We start from the raw sequence: 17,531 nt of genomic DNA, 5'->3' as shown, positions 1-17,531 counted from the left end.
ATGAGAGATGGCAGGCTAATTAGCTAAGAAAGGCAGTTGTCTGATGTTGTTCCCTTTCACCTGGGTTTCATTGCTTATATGCTGCTAACGAGCCGAATGTCCAAGGTTGGTAAGAGAGTGGCAACCAAACGCAATGTGTCAGCACAATGGTTGACCATACATTGTTGCAGAAGCCTATATGCTGCTAGTATTACGTTATTATCTGTATTTTACACAGTTAGAGGTAGTCCAAGGTGTGCCTAACAGATAAGAGGCATCCAATGATTATACTAACACCTATACAAACTATGAGTATACGTTTCCCTCCACCCAGTTAGCCACGTAGGCTGATGTCATAGCTGATGTATGTCGAGGTATAAAATCTTTTGTGTAACCAAAATGCATTGAAAGTGTGTGAACTACAATCAGTTTTTTTCACCAGGTTTCCCTACTTTACTGAATTGATAATAAAGTAGTATTTGCCATATTCCTTGAGTCTGTCCGGTTATTTCGGCCTGAGATCTTTATTGTGGTAATCCCATTCAGCATTTGGAACGCTCCAGGTGCTATTGCACAAAGCGGAGAGGGCCGTGAGAGGGGAACCCCTGCAGGAGGTCGGGCAGGCAGAGCCACCACCAAGGAAACCTGAAGGGACATACCCAACTTTATTGGGGCTGCAAAGGACTGGGAAGCTCCCCTCCAGAACCGGAGAAGAAAGAGCAGAAGGGGCTTCTGAGGAAGGCCGGTCCAGGGGACAAGAGGGGCGCCGCACCAAAAGGAAGACCCTGACTGAAGCCATGGCTCGAAACAGAAAGGCCCAGGCATACCCGTACCCAGCAGGCATGGGCGAGAGGGGGCAGGACCCAACACACTGCAGACCAGAAACTGTCCCAAGAAACTGAAGGCCCTGCGACAGCCTCAGGCGGGACACTGACCAGAGGAGGAGGAAGCCCAAAAACCTCAGAAGGGAGCAAGTGCAACCAGACAGAGAAAGTAGAGACCCTTCCGATAGGGCCTGGAGGAGCCAGCCATACAAATGAGGAATCTGGTAACCCCCGCAGGGGAAGAGCAGCCACAAACAACCCCCTAACTTCAAGAAGAGGCTAGGAGCAGACCTCAGGCCAAAGGGCAGAGCCCGAAGCAGCAAGAGGCCCACGCACACCGCAAACAGAAGAACTGCCGAATCAATGACCAGAAGGGAACATGGACGTAGGCAACCTGAAGCACCCAGGAGGCCACGAACCCAAGAACTGGTCCAGCGTGATAACTGTGAAAAACCTGAAGGTGTCTCCCTGACTAGTCCCTGGGGATCTGTCACCCAGGTGGCCAAGACACAGCTATCGCTATTTGGATCCAGTTCCCGGGGGAGGACCAGTGTGGGAGGATCACCTGGATGAGGGGTCCTTGGGGAGTGGAATTGGCACAACAATGGGTGAGATGCGGTTGCACCTTCCCTGTAACACTTTTTCCATCCTACCCCGTAAGATATTCAGAAGTTCAACCCCCTCCCCTTTTCCGACACAAAAACTTTCCTACACCGAGACAAACAACGGACCAAAACCAGGGCCATTTACCTGACATATCCCAATGTAAAAGTCAGGCAATCAACCATAACTATGCACACCTGACAGCCCTTTCCCTTCCGCACAGGGATAAAAGGCAGAGCACGAAAGCACACTTCAAGCAAGTCCAAACCCCCCTGAGGAATCAGCTATCCTGGACCAGCAGTTCAAATGGAGGAGGAAGGCGGAGAGACCTGGAGGGACAATGTGGAGGGAGTTACTCTTGCCCTTTCCACTTCAGATCTGCATAGCCTCAGAGAGGGAAATCATAAGACCGAGAAGTCCAGCTGGCGTGTGGTGTGACAGGTGTCAACTGCACACATGACCCTCTCGTGCTGATAGTCAAAGGGGGGAGAAGCGCATGCCTCTGTGGTGCCTTCCTTGACTCCTGAGACAAGAAAACTCCAACAGCTTAGCACAGCCAGTGATTCGATGAAGAATGATAGTAATCCGAGCTGTGCAGGGCCCAACGTTACAGGTGGTAACATTGTTAGGCAAAGAACTTGTGTAATTAAACTTTAAAGAAAGCCTATCAAAAGGATCAGAAGCAGAGTGGTCAGGCATCACAGGGGCGCTCATTCGAAGGACTCTGTCTGAAGCCTTTTTGGGGTTGTGTTATTACTTTGAAACTAAGAAGACCAAGAGGCCTTAGGAGAGGCTAGTGTAAAGTGTCAAAGTGGTCCTATGAGGGTACAGCAAACGCCCCCTCCCCCGTAAACTCAAAGGTCTATGACACATGAGAGAAAGTGAAGAGACATTGTGATGACAAATGTGAACCCAGCTGAGGGGTGTCTACAATGCTGGTAAATGTGAACCCGACCGAGGGATGCCTGTGAATTGAGAGTAACCAGTGATATACCCGAGAACATTGTGATGACAAGTGTGAACCCAAATGAGGGATGTCCACAATGGATAGTTGGTGAAAAGAACATTAAGATTGTTAGGTGATACATTTTGAGTTAAAGGCTGTAATGGACCTGATTGATGGAGGCTAATGTTGCAAGACGGATCAGAGCCCGGCTGAGGGGGATCCAAGAGGCGAAGAGTAGTGGGCCAACATCTAAAGATTGCCAAAGGATTGTTTGTTTATTGTTTTGGTACAGCCGGCCTTCTAAGGCAAGAGACTTTTGCAGGAAAGAGACACAGCCCCAGAAGGTCCTGGTATCCGGGAGTGGGCTGTCATCAAATGTCCTGCCTTGTCCTGTGCTAAAAACGTGGAGAAGAGAGACCCAGCTATATCATCCTGACATATAATTTGGTGAACACTTCTTTCTTTTCTTGAGAACATTATACCACACTATTTTATACCTCTGTTGTAAGGATTGGCCATATTTGTTTTTTTAGTATAGGCCCTTTTTATTTGACAAGACACCACTAGGACTGCTTTATTATTATTTGATGGTCGTAGCTTGCTCCCATCTTAGATTTAGGTTTAGATTAGGTGTTTATCCCACCCATTATACAGTTTAATAAACACCCTTGAACTGTGATCCCTTGTGTCTGTCTTTACTGTTGCCACCATGAGTTCATTACATAACCCACAGGAGACAGTCCATCCCAAAGCGGAAGGACAGAACATGAAGGGTCAGGGATTCAAACCACAGCGTGGCACCCAACGAATTAACCCGGAAGGCTGAAGGCCGAGCTGGCCCTGCCGGGATTGAAATGCGCAGCAGCAGGCTGCGATGACAGAGTGAGGGCTTAGTGCGCAGTGACGTCAGACTGGCTATACCAAGTTGATGAAGAGACGAAAAGGGACCCAATGGCCAGGGCAACACAAACACAAAGGAGGAGACTCCCAGCCCAAACACCTCCAGGGGGACTGTCCAGAAGACCCACAAGTCCAGCAGCACGGTGGAAGCCCATAGCACGGCCAGCCCCCGACAGAACCCATGGTTAGTAAAGCCCAGACTGCGCCCGAAACAGTGCTAGGGAGGCAAATCTGATCCGGCAGTCCCAGTGCAGTAGGCCACTGTCCCAGGCATCTTCAGAATCCTAACCACAGGGTCAGAAAGAGGGTTAAGTGACCTGTTAGGCACAGTGCCATCACAGCCGAGGTGGCTATGAACGGACAGAGAACCCTTTCTAACCCCTCATCAAATGTCCCTGAGCACCAGGTCCAGACCAGGAGCGTAGGGGCGGACACACCAGGAGCGAGGGGCGGGGTTTCGGTCGTAGACTACCACCACAACGGCTGCCCACACCCAGCAATGAACCACCAACATCAGGTGGTCCACTAGGGGATCAGCAAAGCCACGGTGTACAGGTCGGCAGCTGCCTGCCAAACCCTGAGGAGCAGGATTCCAAGCCCAGCGCAACCAGAGCCCACAGACACAGCCGCAGGAGGGGCACCAACAAAGGTGAGAACTGAGCACCCGGGCGGTGACCACCAAAAGCACCGCAAGCTGATCGAAAACCCCCCACAGCAGCATGGACAGCAGACACCAGCCCCGAAGCCGGGTTTTGGCAACCTCGCTGAAGATTTTAAAGTTTTTGGAAGGAAAAATCCGGAGGATCCAATTTACAAAAGTAGAAAAGTTATTTACTTAATTAATAAGAATATTGAGTAAATTAAGAACAAATCAAAAGACCATAATTCAATGCAGGAAGACGGAAAAAGAAAATTCTATTTTTTTTTTATTTAACAATGACTTCCCATTCATACTCGGCAATGTGCCGCAGTCTAAACAAGCACATCCATATATGCGTTCACTCTATACAGACACACCCCTAAATGACTAACATTGTAAAACCATCACTAAATTGACTGTTTTTTGAAAAATTATATTTTCTCTCCTGGAATGGATATTAATTAATTTTTGTAGTCTCATTTCCAGGCATTTGAACAGGACCAACCGGTTTTGACGTATTTGGCACAATTCAACTACATCTTCATCAGGGGATATACAATAATCCTAAAAAGATTACATATAGAATCAGACATTAACCTACATACAACGTATTTTACAGTGACATTTGGCACACATGGATGTCAATTATCATCCTTATTAAATACTCCATGCGCTCAGGAACAAACAGTATATTCCAGAAGGTCCCTGAGAAGCCTAACGTGCCATAACACCCAGCCGTGATCCGCAGGGCAAAGCCGAAACACCAGAGTGTGACTCACAAGTCATTGGCCAAAGTGCAAGTGCTTGTACACAAAAGGAAGAGAGTTTACTCAGCATGCAAGCCAGCTGGTCCTGACTCATTGGGCTTAGCTGGAGCAGTGCATCTACAGCCAGCTGACAAGAGAAACAGTGGAACAATGATCCCTCACCATTGGCCGCTTGTAGTGCGCCAGCTGCCCAGAACAAGATGCATTCCTACTCAGGCAAAGGATCTCAATTCCAAGAGACAATATGAAAAATATGTGCTCACCACAAGCTAATTGTGTGTCAGGGAACGCATCTGTGTTTTTCTCAGCTCTGTCAAATCACTATGCCACTGCTAGGTGTGGTAGTTAACAAGTTTAACCACCATACTCTGTCAAGTGAAAAGGAAGAAGGTAACTTATTACATGTATTTGTTGACCACTAAATGGGCGCCATTAAGGTCACCCAAAGGCTTCATAAAACAAGCTGATTGCTTTGCAACTCAAAAAAAGCTCATTGTGGCTCATGTTATGGAGCCGCCTGCGTGGCTAGTCATTGCCGTGCTGGCACCCTAAAGGAACAACTCTTCCTAGTTCATTGTTTACAGCACCACATAGTACCTAGTGTACTTACTTTACAAATCTATGATGCTCCGAGACACCGCTCAGGGAGGCCAAGGGAAGCACTAGAGTGTGCGCCTGCACAGTACGTCTTTTGCCGTGTAAGTGGCTATCAGTACATTAAACGTGTAGGTCACACGCTCTGTGCAGGTCACATGACCTGGCTGAGATCATTGCATGGACATGAAGGAAGGAAGGGCAGTAGTCTAATAAGCCCATTCAGTTCACGGAAAGATAAATATCTGTAGCGGCCATGTTGGTATTCCCGCCAAACAGAACGAAACAAGCTCGCTCCGCAATCTTGTTCTAAAGCCCAAACTGTAGCAGAATCAATCGGGCAGGTCTGACATATATTGTTAAACCTTAATTTTATTTTAGCTTAGTTTTGACTTTAGAGAAGGTCTACTCAGGTCATTGTTCCTAATCGTTTTTTATAACTATTTTTATTGAGTATTTGCAAAGCATGTAATAAAAATATTGTAGGCCCATCAAGCTCAGAACACAGGTGGGGCGTTAGTAATGCTTGTTTCTAAGCTCCTCTCCTCCCCCCTCCCTCCCACCCTCGAGTCTTCATATATTTTGTTCTGTTCCCACCCCCCACCCCAACGTTCACACATATTGCATGATCATATAGCAGTTTGTGCCTAATCAAAGCTTAAACTGATTCATTTCACATCCAGTATAACAAAGCATTTCTAGCAAGTAACATGAAGGTCTCCACTTGTTTGCCATGAATGTTCTTGCATAATACGGGCCGTACTGGCTAATAAGGACCTATTCCACAACTCGGTAACCATGTCCAGTCTGGTGTATGTTTCCATCAATGCCCGGAAGTGGTCTGCCTGCACAGTCTTGCCCCGCCGTTTAAGGACAGAGCATTCCATCAAACATTTTGGTGAGCAGGGTTAGCCAGGTGTGTTTAGTGGGGGCCTTGTCTGCTTTCCATTGGACGATCGGGTGCTTACAGGCTTAGAAGAGTACTATGTGTAATAGTTTCCTGACCATAGGGTCGGTATGCCCGTCTTCTCGACCTGAGCTAAATAGCATTGGGTCGGGCTCCAGTTCCAGTACAGCTCTGAGGACCCGGGTGGCGTGTTTATGGACCATTCTCCAGTATGCCTTGATCTCTGGGCACGTCCATAGGATATGGCCCATTGTGCCTAATTCCCTGCAATGTCGCCAGCACGTTGATGATTGTGTGAGACCCATCATATAAACTTTGCTGGGCGTGTAATACAGTCTTTGGATCAGCTTATACTGGATCTCCCTATTGCGGATATCACATGAATTTCGGGTATATTATCAAAGAATTCGTAGATATCTCCTAAATCCAAAAATAATAGAATAGAAACTGAAAAGAGGTTCTTTTGGGAGCTGGGACACCTCAACATTTAGTACTGGGACGAGGAAGAGGCACATGGAGGTTATGCAATGTACTGTTTTATAAGATGGCAATCACTCCTCGTGGGGGGCAGACATGGCCAGTCATGGCCCGCCAGCCAAGCCTAGGCAGGCCCGAGTGAAGCCATGGCCCCGCTGAGGGCTGTGAGCCGTTACCGGCCATGTCTGCCCACCGACAAGGGGGTGATAGCCATTTGCATCCCGGGGTTCATCCGGGGTAGGAATGGTTTAATTTGTATTTTTTTTTTTTTACAGGATATGGGCTGCGCATGTATTGTGCAGGCCTAATCTCCCATAAAAATAAAATTAAACAAGATCACCACCACAAAAGGAAAAGGGACTTTTTTACCATTCTATTGTATTTCTATGGTGGTGGTCGCAGGCGGGAGGAGCACTGGGACCGGATCGCAAAGCTCCAGTCCAGAAGGTAAGTGGGCAGGGAGGGAGAGGAAAGGGTATGTTTTGCTTGGGATTGGGTGGGGATGTGGGGAGGCAACAGGGAGAAGCTCCCTGTTGCCTCCCCACCATCGAGATGGGGCCACTCGGGGAAGGGCCACAGGTGGCTGGTAACAGCGTGTTCTCACCGGCTGTTCCATCACCTGTTCGGCTGAGCGCCCTGTCTACTGAACTTCCAGACTACCTGAAGTCTTCATAGCTCTCAACTCACACGCTTTTGGCGGGTGTCATCCGCCTTTTAAAGGGTTGACTCACCCGCCAAGCCTGCTGCACGCCCATGCATTCCAATGGGCGTCTCACCCGCCAAAAACAAAATCGAGTGGTTTCACCCGCCTTTGCAACACAAATGGTTGAGAGCTATGAGTCTTTCTAGGTCACGACAAAGGCAGTTAGACTCTAAACAAACATCACATCACATAGCAAGGCATACAGTCACCGGCAGGCCTTTATCAGTGGCTCCACTGCCAATTCAAGATGGCGGGTGGGGATTGTCACAGAGAAATACCCACCCTTTAGGTCCAACGATTGTAAGTTTCACTCAGAATAGTGCCTTAGGCCAACGGGTGCCGCTTTAAGCAGCCTGAAACTCCCTTCCCAGTGTTCAACAATCACAGGAAACTCTGCACTGTATGTGAAAGGAGGATAGCACAGGGGCAACATGCTGGTCTTCGAAGCAACAGAGGTTTGAATCCCGGATCTGAGCTTAGATACCGAATTCGGGTATTAAGCGCGTTATAAAAAAAACAATAAATAAATAGTGGTTACATCCAAAGCAACTGCAAAGGAAACAGGATTGGTGAATGTTGACAAAATACAGAGCCCTGCTTGATCAATACTTGTATTTATTGGTTAGTGCTGATTTGCGACAAAGAATGTGAGTTTGGGGAACATGTTCATAGCCCAAAGGTTTGCATTTCATGGACCACGTTCTTATGGGATAGTTGCAGGAGTGTGGCGGTTCAAGGGGCGTGTTAACCCCTGGGCCGTGGTGTCAGTGTCCTCATTGCTCCTCCCACCTGTGCACTGGTGAGCACTTGTGACCAAGATGGCGGAGTTTGCAGTGGAACGCTCTTTGGTGTGACCCCAGGTCCATCTGGGATCCAAAATCTGCCTGGGACGCCAATCTCTCTCTGGGCAATGGAAACTGTGTTGACGTCTGCATATTTAAGGTGTGGAAAATAGAAGAAAAAATGTGCCTTTTAGCACTGTAAAATATTTTTTCTATATTTAAAACGTGGACCCTTCTGCTTTAATTCATAATTTGGATTGCTTTCATTTGCCATAATTACTAGCTGCAATGGTGTACCTGAAACTCCTGCTTATTCCTTACACCCTATTGATAACCAGCAGGGCTTTAAGTGGGCCAGGGCTAAGCCCTGACAGTCTCCAAATATTGCCCTTGCACCAGGGCTCTGTCAGAGCTCTCTCAACGGACCTCCCTTACCGAATTTCTTTAAAAATATGAGTGGCAATGCTGCTCTTTGCCAGTAGAGGTCCCTTCTAGCAATGTTTAGAATCATAACATCAGTTAAAGACATTTGCAATGAGTTACTTTTCAAACAGGAAAGGGACATTATAAGGGAATACATTTGGCCTCATTACGACCCTGGCGGTAAGGGGTTAGCGCCAGCGTTAGCTGCGCCGACCCCTTACCGCCAATCACGAGTTCCCTTTCCGCCATGGCGGATTTTACACCTGCTTCTAGCGGGTGTAAAAAACCATGGCGGTAAGGGAACTTGATGTTAATTACGCCACCGTAATTTACGGTGGCGTAATTAACGCCTTCCCCACTCCCATTATGCCCTATGGGGCAAAAATGGGAATGGGGAAGGGTAAATGGGGATTGGGGACTTACCGCCCCGCCGACCTCGGAATGGGGCGGTAAGTCCGCCAACCACCATGGCGTAAACGTAGTTTACGCCATGGTGGTAAAGTCACGGCCCAGGCAGTAACTTACCGCCTGGGTCGTAATGAGGCCCATTGTATCAGAGTATTTTCATTAGAATGCCTTTAATTAGATGCACGAATAATGGATTTCTTTCAGAAGTACTGTGGGAGTGCATGGTGTGCTGACCATTTCCATTTGATGTTCTGTTTCATATTTGAATATATTTATTTGGGTCAACATTGTTACCACCATATTTATATCTTTTAATCCCTTTCAGTGCACACATGGAAACTCGATTGGCTCTGTTAGGTCAATCCTTTAATTACACAGGCCACTCCTTTAATTACACAAGCCACTCCTTTAATTACACAGGTCACTCCTCTTTTAAAGCTTCATTAGCTACTTGGGATTTGAGGCTGCGCGAGACCCATTTTAGGCCCGCCCGAAATATTGCATCAAGACCCATTAGAGCCCCCCCCCCCCATATCTTATGCCACTTAAAGCACTGGTTAGCAGGATCAGTACATCCATTTTTGGAAGTATGGTCCCCTACTATTTTTATTTGGGGTCTTTACTCCTGTTATCTATTTTGGACACATTGTGACTGTTTTTCTTAGTCTGAGTATTAATGCTCTTCCTTTTTGCTGCTGGAAGTATTGTTGCTGTCTAATATTTTGTTTTGTGGGAGTTGTTACTCCCTTTTTTTTCGATTGGGTGTATTAGCCTGTTATTAGGGAGTACGGCTGGCAGGATTTTCCCTAATTTGGATCTCCGCCTACACCAGGCTGCTTCTGCCTATGTGCCTGTACTTCCAGGGCGATCAGATGGCCATTGGGTGAGTAGCCTTCCATCAAGTGTTACCCCGAGCAGGTAGTGGGTAGGGTATGGACAATATCCTCCAGGTTCGCCTTGTCGGTTTGGATCCCTTCAATCTCCGCTTCATACTCCTGGATCTTCAACCTTTGCTGCTCCGCCTCGTCGCGCAGTACGCGCATCTTGCGTTCCAGCGCGCCGGATCCGGACAGGCGGAGCTGCACCTCCTTCAGCTGGGCCCACACATCGCTCAGCACAACCTCATACTGTGCCCTCGACTGGAGCATCTCTGCGGGGGGTGGGGGGATAGAAAAGAATAGTCAAGGGCACGCTAATATAGGTCTGCAGCCAGCCCCTCCCCTGGATCTTTGCACAATTCTAACAGTGCACCTGGACATTGACCCATCCATAGCAATATCAAAATAAGGATAAGCCAACCAGTTGACGCAAGTCACGAAAGTCGCAGGGATTCAAAAGTGTCTCGTGACCAGATTGCCATTATTTATGTGCCTGTGACCTGTGCCACCCAGTAGCCCCCTTAAGCAGTCACAGGAATCATCAGAGAGTGCACGGCAGATGGGCGCATGCGTCAGGTGACACTAGCAGACAATGCAAATTACCCAAAAAGACCACCTCGAGGGGGCCTACGAAGGTTCTTACCGAGACCCTTGAGCAGGCGAGACAGTAAAGAGATGTCCTTCTGCAGTGCCACTCTGGTTTTCTTGACGGTGTCTTCAACCGTGGACACCTCAGTCTTTATCTGTCCCCCCAAAAAAGAACCAAACAGTGTCAATTTCATCAAAGAAATAAGACCTAGTATTTAAAAAAAAAAACACAAATATGGAAGACAGGGTTTTGTAACAATATACAATAAAAATATGCCACTGCTAACATCAGCCAATGTCATCGAGCATCTGCTTAGCCTCTCCTAAGGGAACCTTCCAAGGCCAACCCTATCCAATGGTCTCCAGTGCCTAATAGTACTGTCCAGTGGGCACCTGTCACTGCTGACATCAGCCAATGCCATCCAGCATCTGCTTACCCTATGCAATGGGTACCTTTCCAATGCCAACCCTATCCAATGGTTTCCAGTGCCTACTAGTACCATCCAGTGGGCACCTCCACTCTCGGCCCTCTGCAACTAATGCAGAACAGGACTGCGAGACATATCCTATCCTGGGTCTCAAGGCCAGGGACCGCATCTCTCCAGCCCTGAAATCCCTCCACTGGCTCCCGGTGGCTGCAAGGATCAAGTTCAAGACCCTCTGCATCGTCCACAAAGTTTTCTGGGGCCGGGTCCTGCACTACATTCAACACTCTCTTCTTAAATACCTTCTTTTTTTAGACCTTCGCTTTGCTGCCTCCAACTCTCCAAAGGTCAAACTCTTCTTCAGGCAGAGTCTAGGGGGCAGATTGCTTTCCTCTGCAGGTGCCCCCCTCTGGAACGGCCTCCCTGCTGCTCTCAAACTTGAGCCGGACCACCTGAAGTTCCGGAAGCAGCTCAAAACCTTCATTTTCTCCTCTGCTGACCTCCCTGTCTGCTGCGTGGACTGGTTGCTTGGTTACCCTTAGAGTCTCACTGGGTACCTAGCTCCTCTTGACTGGTCTCCCCCGCATTGTCGTGCACTAGGGGCTGTAACTGTACCCTCTACAGTCCCCCGCCTCTTTGCACTTACCCAGAGCCGCGCTGCCTTGGCTGCACTTACTCAGAGCATGGCTGCCATAATTGCACTTTTCCCTCACCCCCTTGCACTTCCCCCATCACCTGCACTTTGCGTTACCGCTCTTGCACGATCTGAATGACACAAGGTCTAGTAAGATCGTTTGTCTTGTCCTCCCTCCATACCCTCCCTTGTCTTGTCACGCCTAGAAACACATGTGTGCAGGCATGTTAAAAATGACTTATCATATCATATCACCCATCACTGCTGACTTCTGCTATTGTCATCCAGTATCTGCTTAGCCTATCCAATGGGTCCTTCCACTGCCAACCTTTTCCATTGGATACCAGTGCCATCGAGTGGGCACCTGCCACTGCTAGCACCAAATAACGGAAGCTGACACTACGTGCACCAACCAAGGGAAATCAGTATTCCTACCACTCGCCATCAGAAAGAAGTCCATTATTAACCATGATCTGCCAGCACCATCTAATGGAACCCCTTATGCTCTACGTGATCCAGGGGAAGGTTGCATCATTTTACAAGATGCACGGGACACCTGTGTCTGCCAGCCCTATCCAAAGGGAGAAGGTTGCTAGAACCATTCATTCTAAACTTCTAAACTACTTTCTGCTTACATCATCAAAAGGAAACCAAAATGTGTGACCACCAACCAATGGAAAGGAGTTTATGCAAACATCAGCAAATGGAAACCAGTGTCTGTGAACATCAACCAATGAAAAGAAGTACATACTAAATGGAAACCAGTATCTGTGAACATCAGCCAATGGAACAAGTATATGTTAACACCAAGCAACGGAAAGAAGAATAGGCTTACATCATCCAATGGAAATCAGTATCTGTGAACACAAATCACTAGAAAGGATTGTATGCTATCAACATCCAATGGAAACCAGTATACGTAAATACCAACCAATATAAAGAAGAATATGCCAACATCATCCAATGTAATTCATTATCTGTGAACAAGAACCAATGGAAAGGAGTACATGCTAACATCAGCCAATGCAAACCATTATCTGCGAACACCAACCAATGGAAACCAGTAAATTCTGAAATGATCTCATAGAAACGTGAAAACACTATCCAATGCATTTCCCATTGCCACTCAGTAGAATCAGTATTTACTGACACTATGATATAATATGATTGGTTATTTATAACGCCCTTAATACCTAGAGATTTCTAAGCGTGGACGTTGCTCCGTGTCATCTTGCTTCCAAGGTGAGCACGTTGCCCCTGACTTATCATCCCGATAATAGGTGTCTGCTAGTGTCATCCAATGGAATCATGCATCTCCTAATGGTATCCAATGGAAAACTAAATCTACAAGCACCATCCAAAGTAACCAGGTGCCTAGTAATGTCAGGCAATTCAAACCAGATGTAACAGCACAGAATTACAACCAGACAAATCATCCACTGGAAACCAAAGTCTGCTAACACTGTCCACCAAAAACCAGAATCTGTTTAGCTCACCCACTGGAAACCAACACAAACTAGCATCATCCATTGGAAACCAAAATCTGCTAATGCCATCCATTGGAAACCAAATAGATGCTAACGTTATCTACTGGAAACCTGCACATCGCACCACTGTCAACTCGAAACCTGAATATTATAACAGCATTCACTGGAAACCACAGTATACTTATAACATCCAATGCAAACTAAAATCTGCTAACACCATCCACTGGAAGCCAGACTCTGCTAACACTGTCCACTGGAAAACAGAATCTGCTAACACCATCTACTGGAAACCAGAACCGGCTAACACCGTCCACTAGTAGCCAGAATCTGCTAACAATGTCCATTGGAAGCCAACGTCTACTAAAACTGTCCACTGGAAACCAGAACCGGCTAACACCGTCCACTAGTAGCCAGAATCTGCTAACAATGTCCATTGGAAGCCAAAGTCTACTAAAACAGTCCACTGGAAACCAGAACCTGCTAACACTGTCAACTGGAAACCAGAATCTGCTAACACCATCTACTGGAAACCAGAACCGACTAACAGCGTCCACTAGTAGCCAGAATCTGCTAACAATGTCCATTGGAAGCCAAACTCTACTGAAACTGTTCCCTGGAAACCAGAACCTGCTAACACTGTCCACTGGAAACCACAATCTGCTAACACCATCTACTGGAAACCAGAACCGACTATCACCGTCCACTAGTAGCCAGAATCTGCTAACAATGTCCATTGGAAGCCAAAGTCTACTAAAACTGTCCACTGGAAACCAGAACCTGCTAACACTGTCCACTGAAAACCAGAATCTGCTAACACCATCTACTGGAAACCAGAACCGACTAACACCGTCCACTAGTAGCCAGAATCTGCTAACAATGGCCATTGGAAGCCAAAGTCTACTAAAACTGTCCACTGGAAACCAGAACCTGCTAACACTGTCCACTGGAAACCAGAATCTGCTAACACCATCTGCTGGAAACCAGAACCGACTAACAGCGTCCACTAGTAGCCAGAATCTGCTAACACTTTCCATTGGAAGCCAGAGTCTACTAAAACTGTCCACTGGAAACCAGAACCTGCTAACACTGTCCACTGGAAACCAGAATCTGCAAGCACTGTCCACTGGAAACCAGAACCTACTAACACCATCCACTGGAATCCAAAATCTGCTAATGCCATCCATTGGAAACCGGAATACAATACCACATGGTTCACTAGAAATCTAAATATAATAACAGCATTCACTGAAAAACAGAATATGCTAATATCATCTATGGAAACCAGAGTATGTACTGAGGTGTATAACTTTACAGATGCATAACGGAGTGCTTCTCAGTGGTAACATCATAACAGATATAGAGCAGGGGGTAGGATACAGAGGGGGGCATAGGAGGGGTACAGCTGTATCCGGGGGAGGGGTGGGGCAGGCGGCCTCTAGCGAGTCAGGAGGTGTCAGAGGCGACGTGATGGCTTAGGTTTTGAGGCGGAGAGACTCTTTGATGAGGTTGGTCTTGCGCTCTTTTCTGAATTGTATGATATGATATAAGTCATTAATAACGTGCCTGTACACAAGTGTTTATAGATGCACCAAGACAAGGGCGGGAGACAGAAGGAGGACAAAACAACAATCTAAATAGGCCTTGTGTCATTCAGATCAAGCAAGTTCAGGGAGGGTGGAGGGGAGAAGTGCCGGGGGGTTCAGGTAACTCAATAAGTGCTGCCAGAGGGTGGCTCATAAGTACAGAGAGACAAGCGACTGTAGGGTTGCAGATACAGACCGTTAAATGCTGGCAGAGCCCGGAGGTAGTGCAAGGGCAACTGGACATGCAGGAGCCTGAGTTTCAGTGGGTGGCAAGGCGACGAGTGTGCAGAACAGTCATGGACATCAGCAAGGGAGAGAAAGAGAGAATGTGTAAGCAAAAAGGGAGGTCTTGAGTTGCTTCTGGAACTGGAGTTGGTTCTGCTCAAGTTTGAGAGAGGCAGGGAGGCTGTTCCAGAGGGAGGCCCCTGCCAAGGAAAGAGATCTACCGTCCAGTCTCTGCTTGGAGAAGCGTGTGACCCTCAGAGAGTTGGAGGTGGAGGAGCAGAGGGCTCTAAAAGGAAGACATTTAGGAAGAGAAAGTTGGAGGTAGTGCAGGCCCAGGCCCCAGAAAGCCTTGTGGATGATGCAAGGGGTTGTAGAGGAGGAGCCAAGTGCCCCCACCTCAACTGTTCCGCCCCTTTTACCTGCCTGTTGGAAACCAGAGTATGTGAAATACATGGAGCAGTTGAAACGACAAAGGCAAAAAGGAATCCTAGAGGCAAGATTCCCATTGAGGAAACCATATCTGCACACAAGGAAATATGATGGTTGTTTAAATGAGATTCCTGAAGAAGCCGAGCAAATGAAGGGTCAAGACGAATGGTGACGTCACCAAGTCACCAAGTCACCAACCATCGCCAAGTAGACATCACACAGAGCTGAACTGACGTGCCTAGAAGAGATGCAGAACTCAGAGAATGTAGATATTCTATAAGGCATCAAGAAAGTATCAAGGATAAGTGACATCATGGGATCAAGGTGAAGAAGCTTATGCCACAGAACAGATGAAGACATTAAGCTATGTTACACGTGTACAGATGCAAAAGAAATGCAAGCAGACAAAGCAATCTTAAGGCTGGCTTTATAATGAATAGATTGCAGCAAGCGCCAATATATATATATATATATATATATATATATATATATATATATATATATATATATATATATATATATATATATATATATATATATGCATATAGACAAGTAAAGGATGGATGTTTCCACTACGCATTATAGCAGTGAGTGCTGGACTTTAGCAGGAAGCCAGAGAAAGCTTAATTTCCAGTGTGTCCCAGTTAAAAAGCAAATTGAATTATAAAGTGAATCTCAGCAGACGAGGATGGACGAGCCAAAGAAGTCAAGGTCTTATCAAACTGGAGTAGACTGACATTGGATACAAATCGTGTGAAAGAACAGAACTCCTTTTCAGAAGGCATGAACAAAACAAGGAAGACATCAGAGGTCTACTAGAAAATAGTATTAAAATGCACTAGAAGCTCGATTCCATGGTCTCTAGTCCCATGGAAGCATGACGTTGGACGAACAACATGGTCACACCTATGCATGAGGGCAGAGAGTGCCTTCAGTCCCTGAATTTCTCAGAGCTAACAACACTCTCAAGGCCGAACTTCAAAGCCTAATTAACAGTAGACCACTGAGGTGATGATGGATCGATATGCTAATTGGTGGGAAGCAATAGTTAAGGCGAGCTCACCAGCACCTGGATGGCCAGCCTGCATGCTGCTAGACGTAGATGGAAAAGTACTGACGGAGGCTAGAGTTCCAACCAATTGTAGAGTACTGCGTAATTAGGGGTTGTACAGTTGTGTAAACCAACAGGATGTCGTGTATTTAGTGACAGTCATATTGGTCATTTTTATGGGAGGGCTTAGTTGCCCCACCTGATGTTAAGTAACCAATCACATAATCACACTTTTTAGACTAGTATGGATCGTATACTTAGATGTTCAGTCAGAGCCAATCACCCATACTCGTAGGTTTTTGTAGTTTGCCACGTAGGATGACATTACGTGGTGACGCAGAGCAACGTCATTCATGACGAGTTTTGTGTATAAGATCTCCGTTTTTTCTTAAATACAGAGGATCGAGAAGATTCGTTGATGTTCGTTATGCTCCCTGTTTTAGATATATGATCTTAAAACAGTCTTCCTTTTGCCAACTACCTGAGTCGTTTTGATTATTGATGTATGAATAAAAATCTGCATCCCCGTCCGTCTCCAGGGTAATTTCTTCTCATCTTAAAGGGCTGGGTTATCCAGTTCACTTGGTAGCGGAGCGGATGGTTCAGAGCCATCGACATAAGTAAACTTAAGTGTCCCGGCAATATCGAACGACCTTCGCCATTCGGCTGAAAGGACGTAAAGATCCCCGTAGATAGTGGTTAGTGTAATTTGAAAAAGCTTGCTGGTTTCAGACAGAATCCCCTCTCATGTTTACGAGAAGCTGATCGGACGAAAGGTTGAAGAGGCGGTAAAAGAGGCATACGATCCCGAGGAGCAGAAGACAAAAATGCGAGTGGTGAGTAAAAACTGAGTTAGTTGGCAAAACGTATGGGTGATGAGTGAAGAAAAAAGTGAGTAATGGAGGGAGGCAGGATAAACATAACGTGAGAATAAGGGGGTTATATGTATACAGTGAGTAGATATTGACATGAGTGTGGCCAAGCAATAGAGGAATCGTGAGAGGCCACGATAAGAGAATACGACCTGGCCTGCGTTTTAAAGAACATATCAGAAGAAATTTGAACCTAGAATCCCGTAGTGGATGACGCAGAAGACTGATTCGATTAAAGGTGAATCTAAAGAGGTTAATTTACATTCTGTATGGAGTATTTTAGAGGACAAGACGACTCTTAAAGAGAAGACCATAGGAGATATATGTGACCGGTCGAGTTTGTCTGTTTGTTTTATGTGATTATGAAAATGATGATGTCATAAATGGAAAAACTAATAAAAAGTGT

At 46.6% G+C, this 17,531-nt stretch overlaps 1 protein-coding gene across 1 annotated transcript in view; it reads right to left on the bottom strand.

Moving 5' to 3' along the window:
• Positions 1 to 7,938: 7,938 nt before the first annotated feature.
• LAMC3 (laminin subunit gamma 3) overlaps positions 7,939 to 17,531 on the bottom strand; it is a 1,037,231-nt gene continuing 1,027,638 nt past the window's right edge. The window contains exons 27-28 of the mRNA XM_069609277.1: positions 10,475 to 10,574; positions 7,939 to 10,103 (exon numbers count right to left, since the gene is read on the bottom strand). Of these exons, the coding sequence (XP_069465378.1) occupies positions 9,859 to 10,103; positions 10,475 to 10,574 (345 nt within the window). The 3' untranslated portion in view covers positions 7,939 to 9,858. The remainder of the gene's footprint in view (positions 10,104 to 10,474; positions 10,575 to 17,531) is intronic.

The sequence above is a fragment of the Ambystoma mexicanum genome, chromosome 8 (assembly GCF_040938575.1).
Source record: "Ambystoma mexicanum isolate Mex_15411 chromosome 8, UKY_AmexF1_1, whole genome shotgun sequence".
NCBI lineage: Eukaryota > Metazoa > Chordata > Amphibia > Caudata > Ambystomatidae > Ambystoma > Ambystoma mexicanum.
Note: the sequence above shows the minus strand (reverse complement) of the source record. Positions and strands in the feature narration are given on the sequence as shown.